We start from the raw sequence: 13,439 nt of genomic DNA on the forward strand, positions 1-13,439 counted from the left end.
CTCGACTGGTGCCTGGGAGCCCTCAGCAAGAAAACATCTCCTGCGGACAAAGACTCTGCCATGCTAATTATGTCCTGCATGGATAAGGCTATCAGGGATGGATCGGGTGAGCTAGCGTCGTTATTTGTATCGGGTGTTGAAGAAAAGGGAACAACTGTGTACCTTCCTTTCAGCCAGCATTACACCGTGCCAGCGGTCACAGCTCCTTTTTGCTCCACTCTCAAAGTTCCTCTTTCCCGAGGAGCTAGTTAAGGACTTGTCGGCTGCCCTGATACAGAAGGACACGCACGATCTTGTAGCCTCATCGGCTCGTAAGTCTAAGGTTACCACCTCTGTCCCCAAGACTTATCGCTCCCCAGTGGCTGATACCCCGGCCACTAGGTTCATACCGCCCTTTCGTGGTAGAGCCCCCAGCCGAGGAAGCTCCCGTCCAGACACTCACAGGGGCAAGTCTAGGAAAGGACCCAGGACATCTAAGGGAAAGCACTGACTCTCAGATTCTCCAGACAACAGTAGGAGCCAGACTCAAGATCTTCTGGCAAGCCTGGGAGAAGAGAGGTGCAGACGCACAGTCTGTCAGTTGGCTGAGGTACGGTTACAGGATTCCATTCTGCCTCAAACCGCCTCTGACCACATCGCCCATCAACCTCTCTCCCAACTACAAAGAAGAGGACAAGAGGCTAGCATTGCAACAGGAGGTGTCGCTACTTGTGCAGAAGAAGGCAGTGGTTATAGTCCGGGACCATCAATCCCCGGGCTTCTACAACCGTCTCTTTCTTGTAGCCAAAAAGACAGGAGGTTGGAGACCGGTGCTGGACGTCAGCTCTCTCAACGAGTATGTCACCAAGCAGACGTTCACAATGGAGACGACCAAGTCGGTCTTAGCAGCGGTCAGACAGGAGGACTGGATGGTCTCGTTGGACTTGAAAGATGCATACTTTCACGTTCCCATTCATCCAGACTCCCAACCTTTCCTGAGATTCGTTTTCGGAAAGGTTGTCTATCAGTTCCAAGCCCTGTGTTTTGGCCTAAGCACAGCTCCTATGGTCTTTACTCATCTGATGAGGAATGTAGCGAAATTCCTGCACTTATCGAACATCAGAGCCTCCCTCTACCTAGACGACTGGCTGTTGAGAGCCTCCACGAGTCGTCGTTGTCTGGAGAACCTCTCTTGGACTTTAGATCTAATCAGAGACCTAGGTCTATTAGTCAATATAGAGAAATCTCAACTCATTCCCTCCCAATCCATTGTGTACCTGGGAATGGAGATTCAGAGTCGGGATTTTCGGGCTTTTCCATCGGCCCCCAGGATAAACCAAGCCCTAGAGTGCATCATGAGCATGCTGAAGAGGAGCAATTGCTCAGTGAGACAGTGGATGAGTCTCACAGGGACCCTCTCATCTCTGGCCCTGTTTGTCGAGCTAGGGAGACTCCACCTCCGCCCTCTTCAATTCCATCTTGCAGCTCATTGGGACAAGGGCTCGACTCTAGAAGCAGTCTCTATCCCTATCAACCAAGAGATGAAGACCACTCTCCGGTGGTGGAAGCACAATCTCCTTCTCAAGGAGGGTCTATCATTGGCCATCCAGACCCCCCATCTTCATCTCTTCTCGGATGCATCGGACTCGGGCTGGGGTGCGACCTTGGACGGACGGGAATGCTCAGGAGTATGGAACAAGGAACAAGGATTACTCCATATCAACTGCAAGGAACTGTTAGCAGTTCATCTTGCCCTGTTGAACTTCAAGTCCCTCCTGCTAGGCAAAGTGGTGGAGGTGAATTCAGACAACACCACAGCCTTGGCTTACATCTCCAAGCAAGGAGGGACCCATTCGAGGAGCCTTTACGAGATCGCAAGGGACCTCCTCATTTGGTCAAGAGGTCTAAACCTCACACTGGTCACGAGGTTCATCCAGGGCGATATGAATGTTTCAGCGGATCGCCTCAGCAGAAGGAATCAGGTCATTCCCACGGAATGGACCCTCCACAAGAGTGTGTGCAACAGACTTTGGACCTTGTGGGGTCAACCTACCATAGATCTGTTTGCCACCTCCATCACCAAGAGACTTCCGCTTTATTGTTCCCCTGTTCCAGACCCTGCAGCGGTTCATGTAGATGCTTTTCTTCTGAACTGGTCCCATCTCGACCTGTACGCATTCCCTCCGTTCAAGATTATAAACAAAGTTCTGCAGAAATTCGTCTCGCACGAAGGGACACGGCTGACGCTGGTTGCTCCCCTTTGGCCTGCAAGAGAATGGTACACAGAGGTACTTCAATGGCTAGTCGACTTCCCCAGGACTCTACCTCTAAGAGTGGACCTTCTACGTCAACCACACGTAGACAGGTTGCACCCAAACCTCCACGCTCTTCGACTGACTGCCTTCAGACTGTCGAAAGATTCGCTAGAGCTAGAGGCTTTTCGAAGGAGGCAGCCAGTGCGATTGCCAGAGCTAGAAGAATTTCCACTCGTAGAGTCTACCAGTCTAAGTGGGAGGTCTTCCGAAGCTGGTGTAGAGCCAATTCAATATCCTCTACCAATACCTCTGTGATCCAAATAGCTGACTTCCTTCTTCATCTTAGGAATGAGAGATCCCTTTCAACACCTACGATTAAAGGGTATAGGAGCATGTTGGCCTCAGTCCTCCGCCACAGGGGTTTGGACCTGTCTTCCAACAAGGACCTTCAAGACATTCTCAAGTCTTTTGAGACGTCTAAAGAACGTCGTCTTTCCACTCCAGGCTGGAATCTAGACGTAGTCTTAAGGTTCCTTATGACATCTAGGTTCGAACCTCTCCAGTCAGCTTCCTTCAAGGATCTTACCCTCAAGACTGCTTTTCTCGTTTGCCTTGCAACAGCTAAGAGAGTCAGTGAGGTTCATGCCTTCAGCAAGAACATTGGTTTCACAACCGAATCAGCTACATGTTCTTTTCAGCTTGGATTCCTAGCAAAGAACGAGCTTCCTTCACGTCCTTGGCCTAGATCGTTCGAGATACCTAGCCTCTCCAACATGGTAGGTAACGAACTAGAGAGAGTTCTTTGCCCTGTCAGAGCTCTCAAATATTATCTGAAGAGGTCTAAACCTATTCGAGGACAGTCAGAAGCCTTATGGTGTGCCATCAAGAAACCCTCGAGACCCATGTCCAAGAATGGGCTTTCGTACTATATAAGGCTTCTGATCAGAGAAGCACATTCTCACTTAAAGGAGGAAGACCTTGCATTGCTGAAGGTAAGGACCCACGAAGTAAGAGCTGTAGCTACTTCGTTGGCCTTTAATAAAAACCGTTCTCTGCAGAGCATTATGGATGCAACCTATTGGAGGAGCAAGTCAGTGTTTGCATCATTTTATCTGAAAGATGTCCAGTCTCTTTACGAGAACTGCTACACCCTGGGACCATTCGTAGCAGCGAGTGCAGTAGTAGGTGAGGGCTCAGCCACTACATTCCCTTAATCCCATAACCTTTTTAACCTTTCTCTTGAATACTTTTATTGTTTGTTTTTATGGTTGTTACGGTAGGCTAAGAAGCCTTCCGCATCCTTGGATTTGGCGGGTGGTCTATTCATTCTTGAGAAGCGCCTGGGTTAAAGGTTTGGTAGAGGTCCTTTAGTAGGGTTGCAACCCCTTGTACTTTGGCACCTTTGGGTTGATTCAGCCTCCAAGAGGAACGCTGCGCTCAGTAAGGAAGACGAACTTTAAATAAAAGGCAGAGTAACGGTTCTATTCGACTTCCTTACCAGGTACTTATTATTTCATTGTTATTTGAGATAACTGTTATATGAAATTTGGGATACTTAGCTATCCTTTAATCATGTACACTGGTTTTCACCCACCTCCCTGGGTGTGAATCAGCTACATGATTATCGGGTAAGTTTAATATTGAAAAATGTTATTTTTATTAATAAAATAAATTTTTGAATATACTTACCCGATAATCATGATTTAATCGACCCTCCCTTTCCGCCCCAGAGAGAACCAGTGGACCGAGGAATAATTGAGGAGGTGTCAACAACAAATGATTGAGTACCTGGCCACAGGTGGCGCTGGTAAGTACACCCCCTTCTAGTATTGTGATAGCTGGCGTATCCCTCCATAGAATTCTGTCGGGCAACGGAGTTGACAGCTACATGATTATCGGGTAAGTATATTCAAAAATTTATTTTATTAATAAAAATAACATATTTATAATGATGAGAATATATTTTCCTGATGTATTTACAGGTATTTATAACTGCTTTGATGCAAATAATTAAAATTTAAAAAAGTTATGAATAAAAAAATGTAATACAATAAACCTATATTTTAAAAATTTTAGATTTTTCAATATTAAACTTAGCCGGTGATCATATAGCTGTCAGCTCTGCTGCCCGACAGAAAAACCTAAGGACAAAATACGCCAGCGATCGCTATACAGGTGGGGGTGTACATCAACAGCGCCATCTGTCGAGCAGGTACTCAAGTACTCCATGTCAACACAGAACCAATTTTCTCTCTGTCGTGCCACTGGCAAGACCTACTAAATACGCTGTTACTAACTGGATTTGTTTTCACAACTATTTGGTGAAGTACACTATTCTAGTTTTGAGCTTTCGCTATGCAGGGGTTTTATCTTCATCTCAAAACTTGAACTCGTTTTGGATAGATTTAATTATGGTGACAAAGAGAGTATGGACTCTCTTTCACTTTTAAATGGCCGACCCTTCTCTTAGACGGAAGTGTGTTTAGGTTTTTAGTAATTTTGCTTAACACGTTATAGATCTATTTATTTTATATCTCTCCGCCTTTATTAGGCCTCTTCAATTAACTTTCCATTTATTATAAACATATAAAAATAAATTTTTATGTTTTGTTTATATGCGACCTTTCCTGATAGTAGGCGGTCCTAACTTGGAACCGAAGTTAATCAACGTTGAGCCCGTTATATCGTAGTTAGCCTTTAAAGAATTTAAAACTTTTTAAATTTAATGTTTTATGAAAGAATTTCTTTGATAGTCTCGTACTGTTTTCAAAGATGAACTAACGTTTAGTTTTTTAGACTACAGTACGCAGTTGTTGACGTTCAGGACGTTCAACATGCGCTCTATAGTTACGATAGAGAGAGAGTGTATCACGGTTTCACTTTGCAGTAAGAGTAAATCGATTCTGACGTTTCGTTCATTCTTTCTTAGCTTAAATGGTTTAAATTCTAAATTAAAGGAACTTTTTATTTGGAAAACCTTTGTTTTTTCCTTTAGCCAAATAACATGTTTTGACGATATATATTGGGCTCTTCTCTCAGGTGCGAAATCAAGAGAGAAAGAGAGAGAGAGATAGAGACGGAGGGAGAGAGAGGAGAAAAAACGTTCCGTTCAAGCGGGTAACGTTGTTCTCGTGTTACTCTCCTCCCTAGTCGCTGTACGGGGAAGAAGGTAAAACGTTTCTAGGGTTTTATTCTTGTCCCCAGGCTATGTGCGGTGAGAGATTGTAAACGTAGTTTATTTGAACTAGTGTTTAGTCTCTTTCCCAGCCACTGAATTCTTTATTTTTATATATGTTTTCTGTTTTTGCTAGTATTAATGAGCTGCATTATACGACTGTTTTCGCAATTACTGCCTTTTAATGAAGGGTAGAATTGCGTGTTTCAGGTTGAAATCAGTAAAAGTTTCGATTTCAGTGAAATAAGTGCAAAACAGAAAATCGAAGTGATAAAGTGATATGCGCAAAGTGTTACAGTGTTGCGTCCGAGGGTTCGTCTGTTCGTGCCTGTCGTTCACCTAGTCCGGGACCTCTTGCAAGCTCCCAAGCCCAGGGGAGAAGTAATGTCGAACGACTTATGGGTTCGTCAGGCCTTGATCAACGAACAGACGTTTCCCTCCGTGGTTTCGGGCGTATCTACCCAAGATCGCCCCACCCACACAAAGACGAGAGAGCCCATTTACTTCTCGTCTGCGGAAGAGGTTTCTCGTAAGAAACCATGGACCAAGGTCTCGCAGCTTATTAAGCGCAAGTCGGTCCCTTCCGCGCAAGTCCAACGGCCCAGTTGTAGCCACTGGGTCAGTTCGGATTCGCTGCAGTCTTCCGACGACTGCTCACCTCCTAAGAGAGGCAAAGCGGTACCGCAACAGGCAGTAACACCGTCTGTTGCCGCACCTGCTACTGTAGACCCTAAGTGGTCTTTGCTACAGTCTATGCAGACACAGTTAGCATCTTTTATGCAGGAGTATCGTGCGGAGAAGGTTGACGCTGCACCCGTTAGCCTACAACCAACCACGGTTGTGCGTACAGTAGACGCTGACGCTACCTGCTCCCGCATTCCGGCTGTGAGAGTTCCACCACCCATGCGCAGTGTACCCTGCCAGCCGCACGTTGACGTTCACAGACGCACGGAACCCTCCGTTGACGTTCGCGAGTTACAACAGCAACCTAAGTTGTTTTGTTTTGACGCGGTGCGTCAACCTCCGCATTCTAGAGTTGTTTTGACTGCTCAGTATAGACAGTCAAAGCAGTCTCGAGTGAACACTGTATGTCCTCACGCACCGGTTGTGGTTGACAGTTCAGTTGTTGACAGTTCACAGACTGTCAAGCAGTTACATGACGTTGCCTTCTGGTCTGCTACTAATGCACCAGTGCTGTATGTCCTCACGCACCTGTTGTGGTTGACAGTTCACAGACTGTCAAGCAGTTACATAATGTTGCCTTCTGGTCTGCTGCTAATGCACCAGTGAGACCCTCACTGAGATAACCTAGCTTTTCTCGGACAAGGTTCCTGTAGATGAGAAAGTGCTGTTCTCCCTCCTACTGATATTCCTTTGAGGACTCTGTCATTTGGAGAGGAGCCTTAAGCTGCTTAGCCTCCTATGGACTTTAATTAAATCATGATGATTTTTTAAGGATCTTCGTCCGGATCTTGTAACTGCTGCTCCTCGTTCGCCTAACGTCAGAACTTACACTAGGCCTAGCTACTTCGAAGCCGTTGTTGTTAAGCTAGTGCTCTCTCGCTCTCCTAGAGAGCGTTACGTTGGCTAGGCGACTGGTTTTTGCACCAGGAGGAGTTTTAGGGATTCAGCCTTTGATTTCCCTTCTTTTAAACTGGCTTATAGAGCGAGAGTCTGATAGGACACGAGAGAAGTTCTCGGCTTGGAAGTTCATGCCTCTGCCCAAATAGACTTCTCAATTCTGGTAGACTCGCCCTGGCGCCTAGCCAGGAGACGCTCCAAGTTGTTTACAGGTCAACTTCTCAACTTTTGTCGAGCCTTTGAAGTTTTGTTGTACTATTATGTCACACATAACAAGGCTTCCAGGGATGGTAAATGGTTCCGCCTCAGTCGCTAACCCCGTCTGTTGCCACACCTGCTCCCGTAGACCCTTAATGAGCTTTGCTGCAAGACATGCAGTCCAAGCTTGTGTCCTTGATAGAGGACTTAAATGCGGAGAAGAACCTTCTGGCCAACAACCTTCCAACCGGTTGGTTGTGCGCCCTGTTGCGCTGAGGTATCCTACTCGCGTCTGCCAGTTGAGGTGGTTCCTCCACCGATGCGACCCAGTGTGGGTTGCCAGTCGCACGTTGACGTTAAGCGACGCTCGGAGGTGGTTGTTGACGTTCAGTGTGTCACTAGGAAGACGTTCAACAACCAGCAGAGGTGACTTGTTGTGACGCAGTGCGTCAACCTCAGTAACCCGGTAGGGTGTTGACTGCACAACCCAGCAGTCTAGACAGTTTCGGGTTGATGCTGTACTTCCTCGCGCACCCATGGTTGTTGACAGTTCACAGACTGTGCAGCAGTGCCATGATATTGCGTCCGGCTCCGTCACGCATCCACCAGTGCGACCGGATTCAGCGAGTCAGACGTTGCCCACTCCGTTGCCGTTTCCTCATCAGTTTCGGATGAGGAACCCTCTGATGAGGACGTTGCTGAACAAGACGATCAGCCCCCAGCCCTGCTATCCATCCAGAAGATGCTGAAGAAGGAACGCTGCCCAGTCAGGCTGTGGATGAGTCTGGTAGGGACACTGTCATCCGTGGATCAATTTGTGTCACTAGGAAGACTACACCTCCGTCCTCTTCTATACCATCTAGCTTTTCACTGGAAAAAGGACAAGACGCTAGAAGCGGTCTCGATCCCGGTTTCCGGAAGGTTAAAGTCTTGTCTGACTTGGTGAAAGGACTAAATTAACCTTAGAGAGGGTCTTCCCCTGACTGTTCAGACTACCAACCACGTTCTCTTCTCGGACGCATCGGACGTAGGCTGGGGTGCGACATTAGACGGTAGGGAATGCTCGGGATTATGGAACTCGAGTCAAAGGACAATGCATTTCAACTGCAAGGAGCTACTGGCAGTACGTCTGACCTGGAAAAGCTTCAGGTCTCTCCTTCAAGGCAAAGTGGTGGAGGTGAACTCGGACAACACCACGGCTTTGGCGTACATCTCCAAGCAAGGAGGGACCTACTCTCTGACATTGTACGAGATCGCAAGGGACCTCCTCACCTGGTCAAAAGGTCTAGACATTTCTTAGTAACGAGGTTCATCCAAGGCAACTTGAATGTCATGGCAGATTGTCTCAGTCGGAAGGGACAAATAATTCCAACAGAATGGACCCTCCACAAGGATGTATGCAAGAGACTTTGGGCCACCTGGGGCCAGCCAACCATAGATCTCTTCGCAACCTCGATGACCAAGAGGCTCCCAATATTTTGCTCACCAATCCCGGACCCAGCAGCAGTTCATATAGATGCCTTTCTACTAGATTGGTCACATCTAGATCTATATGCATTCCCTCCGTTCAAGATTGTCAACAAGGTACTGCAGAAGTTCGCCTCTCACGAAGGGACAAGGTTGACGCTAGTTGCTTCCCTCTGGCCCGCGAGAGAATGGCTCACCGAGGTGCTTCGATGGCTAGTAGACGTTCCCAGAACTCTTCCCCTAAGGGTGGACCTTCTACGTCAGCCACGCATAAAGAAGGTACACCAAGGCCTCCACGCTCTTCGTCTGACTGCCTTCAGACTATCGAAAGACACTCGAGAGCTAGAGACTTTTCGAAGGAGGCAGCCAGAACGATTGCTAGAGCAAGGAGAACTTCCACCCTTAGAGTCTACCAATCGAAGTGGGAAATCTTCCGAAACTGGTGCAAGTCAGTATCCGTATCCTCGACCAGTACCTCTGTAACTCAAATAGCTGATTTTCTCTTATATCTGAGGAAAGAACGATCTCTTTCAGCTCCCACTATCAAGGGTTACAGAAGCATGTTGGCATCAGTCTTCCGTCACAGAGGCTTAGATCTTTCCAACAATAAAGATCTACAGGACCTCCTTAAGTCTTTTGAGACCACGAAGGAGGGTCGTTTGGTTACACCTGGTTGGAATTTAGACGTGGTACTAAGATTCCTTATGTCAGACAGGTTCGAACCGCAACAATCAGCCTCCCTGAAAGATCTCACCTTAAAAGACTCTTTTCCTGATATGCTTAGCCACAGCTAAAAGAGTCAGTGAGATTCATGCCTTCAGCAAGAACATCGGATTCTCATCCGAAACGGCTACATGTTCTACAACTTGGTTTTCTAGCCAAACACGAGCTGCCTTCTCGGCCTTGACCAATATCGTTCGATATTCCAAACTTATCGCATGGTTGGAAATGAACTAGAAAGAGTCTTATGTCCTGTAAGAGCTCTTGAGTTCTATTTAAAAACCTTTACGAGGCCCGTCTGAAGCTTTATGGTGTTCAGTTAAGAATCCATCTTTGCCTATGTCAAAGAATGCTTTATCCTATTTTATCAGACTGTTATTACGAGAAGCTCATTCCCATCTGAATGAGGAAGACCAAGCTTTGCTGAAGGTAAGGACACACGAAGTTAGAGCTGTCGCAACTTCCGTGGCCTTTAAACAAAATAGATCTCTGCAAAGTATAATCGACGCAACCTATTGGAAAAGCAAATCAGTGTTCGCGTCTTTTTATCTTAAGAATGTCCAGTCTCTTTACGAGAACTGCTACACTCTGGGACCATTCGTAGCAACGAATGCAGTAGTGGGTGAGGGCTCAACCACTACAATTCCCTAATTCCATAACCTTTTTAATCTTTCTCTTGAAATGTTTTATTATTGTTTTTGGGTTGTCCGGAAGGCTAAGAAGCCTTTCGCATCCTACTTGATTTGGCGGGTGGTCAAAGTCATTTCTTGAGAAGCGCCTAGATTAGAGGTTTTGATGAGGTCCTTTAGTATGGGTTGCAACCCTTCATACTTCAGCTCCTAGGAGTCGCTCAGCATCCTATGAGGATCGCGAGGCTCAGTAAGGAAGACGTACTTAAAAAGGCAGAGTAATTGTTCAAGTCGACTTCCTTACCAGGTACTTATTGATTTTATGTTTGTTATTTTGAATAACTGCTAAAATGAAATACAAAATACTTAGCTCTTAATGTAACACATAATGCTGGTCTCTACCCATGCCCCTGGGTGTGAATCAGCTATATGATCACCGGCTAAGTTTAATATTGAAAAATGTTATTTTCATTAGTAAAATAAATTTTTGAATATACTTACCCGGTGATCATAAATTAAAGGACCCTCCCTTCCTCCCCAATAGAGACCCAGTGGGCCGAGGAGAAAATTGGTTCTGTGTTGACATGGAGTACTTGAGTACCTGCTCGACAGATGGCGCTGTTGATGTACACCCCCACCTGTATAGCGATCGCTGGCGTATTTTGTCCTTAGGTTTTTCTGTCGGGCAGCAGAGCTGACAGCTATATGATCACCGGGTAAGTATATTCAAAAATTTATTTTACTAATGAAAATAACATTTTAATAAAGTACATCTTAATTCAAGATTCATTTTTTTTTCAGGAACTTCAATTTTTCAATGATTCCCTACAGCAGCTCAAAATTGCACAGATGAAGTTCAGCGAATCGGGCGAATGTGTTAACAAGGTATGTCCATACTCTTAATTTGCTGTTTAATTTTGTTTTCTTATAGTGAGTTGTACCACAAAGTAAAAATTGGTAGACAATGTCCATTAAAGAAGTACTCTTGGTTTTAAAAGGCTGCTTAAATCTATCCTCTTGAATCTTCTAAGGTTTTCCAGTGGATTTAATCTTGGAGAAGATGTGGAAACTAAACCGAAGTAAAGTTAGAGATGTTGGACAGTTGCGATAAAATAGACTGTTAGGAATAGATGAAAAAGAATAGAAAGAGCAATCAAAAAAGGAGTTGTAAAGACAATGTTAAAAACATTCAGCAGGAAGAAGTTGTAATTCTTATTCTTGATGTAATGTTCCTTGAGTTTTCATATCCACATATACTCGTTCCTAAAAGCTTGTGAAGTACATCAATCTATATCAAGATATATATCTATTGTTCTTCACATTTCTTATTAAAAGTTAGGTATATTCTTGTAGGTTTAGACATGTTTACCTATTCTTACAATTTTTGAACTATGTTTACCATTGTACAACTGTTTATAGCCATTGTATTAGTTTTATTTTTTACTCTAGATTGGTTAAGCTACAATACTTGGCATTTATAATTTTCTTAGTTTTTTAAAATATTTTCCCTCCTAAGTTTTAATACACAAACTTCAAGAAGAAGAAATATACTTCAATTTTTTCTTGATACGGGGTTTGAAAACAGCTTTGTAAGCATATTTGTGTTCATTTGTTCAAAAGTAATTTTTTAATTGCCCTTACATTTCAGATAACTCCAGAAACCAAAGGGAAAGAGATCCTTGTTCCCCTGACCAGTTGTATGTACGTTCCTGGCACCATATCCGATTCAGAAAAGTTACTCATTGATGTTGGAACTGGATATTACGTTGAAAGGGTATGATCTTGTGTTATATGCATGATCATTAAGTAGTTATATGTAGCTCTAATAATTGTGTTTGAAAGAATTTCTGAACATTTATAATAATTGCTAGTTTATATACTGTTTTTTCATATGCTATTGAAAACTTTAATTGCAAAAGCATAAAGGTGTTGAGTTAGACAATGACAGCGGTATAGCCATTTTAAGCAGGCCATGACAGCAGTATAGCCATGTTAAGTAGTAGTATTGGGCGTTGTGGTATCTTAATGCTTAGCACAGTCATGTCTTGCTGATCTTTTGGTGCAGAGCTCAAATCTCACGGAGACCTGATGAATTTCCACTGACTTGATCTTAAAGATTCTGGGGATTAGGAAGTGAAGGATGGAGTTTGGAATCACATAAGTACCTCTTAGGCATCAAGAGTCACTGCTTTGCTTCATGAGGTCTCATATTAGTAGATATGGGCTTCTCTAATTTGTGCAGAAATCAGATAACCTGTTATTTGCCTCTGTTGCCCATTTTATTACCAGGAATAAACTATTTCCTATATGGCCAGGTTCCTTAGGTGATACTGTTAATGATTTTCATTCATCAGTACTCCAGCCGTCAGTTTCATATAACGATACGTATTTGGTAAGAAAGATCTACTTAAAGGCTTAAATCTTCATTTGTTCTTGTTTTATGTAATATCTTGTCCATACTGGTCTTCGTCCTGTTACTACTACTTTTTTGAGCAACGATTCCTAATTTCTTTCATCACTTGTCCGAACTGTTTTAATCTGTTATTTATATTTATTGGAAATCCATAGTAATGTTTGGTGTTATAAAATTTATAGGTAAACAGGAAATTCACAGTGAAGAAGTTACAATATTAATTTATTGTTACAGTACTAATTTATTGTCTTCAAAACATGGCATTATTATTATTAGTACTAGCTAAGCTACAACCCTAGTTGGATAAAGCAGGATGCTATAAGCCCAAAGGCTCCAAAATAGTTCAATGAAGAAAGGAAATAAGTTAATGAATAAACTACAATTAACAATTAAAAGAAAATTTATTAAGAATTGTCAGTAGTTGGGTAACACACTTGAATGTTATAACACTCAGTTGCAAGTGATTACGGTATTGAATATTTCTTTCATAACATGAAGGGATCTTAAAATCATTGCATTTTCTTTCCAAGAGCCCATGGTTCTGAATCAGAACCCTAAAAATGTAGTCATTTGTTAGATCTGTGGTTTCAAAGTACCTAAAAGATTCAATGATTCTGATTAATTTGTTAACCTCCAGACTTTTTTTTAAATTTGTTAGTTCATGTGCATTTTAAGAAATGGGGAAAACAAGTTATGAAAAGGATTATTTTATTCTAATAACCATTTCAGTTTATGTAATTTTAGCCATTTGATCAAATTGTGACATGGGAAGATTATTTTTTCTGACAATTAACAGATATACATATATAACTGATACAGTACTGTTAGAAAAGTAACTGTGTCTCAGTAGTTTAGACCTTCGTTGAGGTTATCTTCACCAACCCAAAGAATCATAAAAATTTGATAGAAGAGGCAATGTCATGGTACAGTACAGTACTTTACAAATAACTCTGTGCAAAGTTGAGGTTTGTTGATTTACGTAGTTTAACTACGTGTTTGTTCACTAACTTTGCTTTCTATTA

The 13,439-nt window shown here is 43.4% G+C and overlaps 1 protein-coding gene across 2 annotated transcripts in view; it reads left to right on the forward strand.

The window, feature by feature from the left end:
• The window catches only part of Pfdn5 (prefoldin 5), a 33,079-nt gene that overhangs the window by 13,077 nt on the left and 6,563 nt on the right, over positions 1-13,439 (forward strand). For both annotated transcript variants that reach the window (XM_068387329.1, XM_068387328.1), the window contains 2 exons: positions 10,806-10,889; positions 11,653-11,778. In XM_068387329.1, coding sequence (XP_068243430.1) covers positions 10,806-10,889; positions 11,653-11,778 — 210 coding nt within the window. The remainder of the gene's footprint in view (positions 1-10,805; positions 10,890-11,652; positions 11,779-13,439) is intronic.

Source organism: Palaemon carinicauda, chromosome 14 (assembly GCF_036898095.1).
Source record: "Palaemon carinicauda isolate YSFRI2023 chromosome 14, ASM3689809v2, whole genome shotgun sequence".
Lineage (NCBI taxonomy): Eukaryota > Metazoa > Arthropoda > Malacostraca > Decapoda > Palaemonidae > Palaemon > Palaemon carinicauda.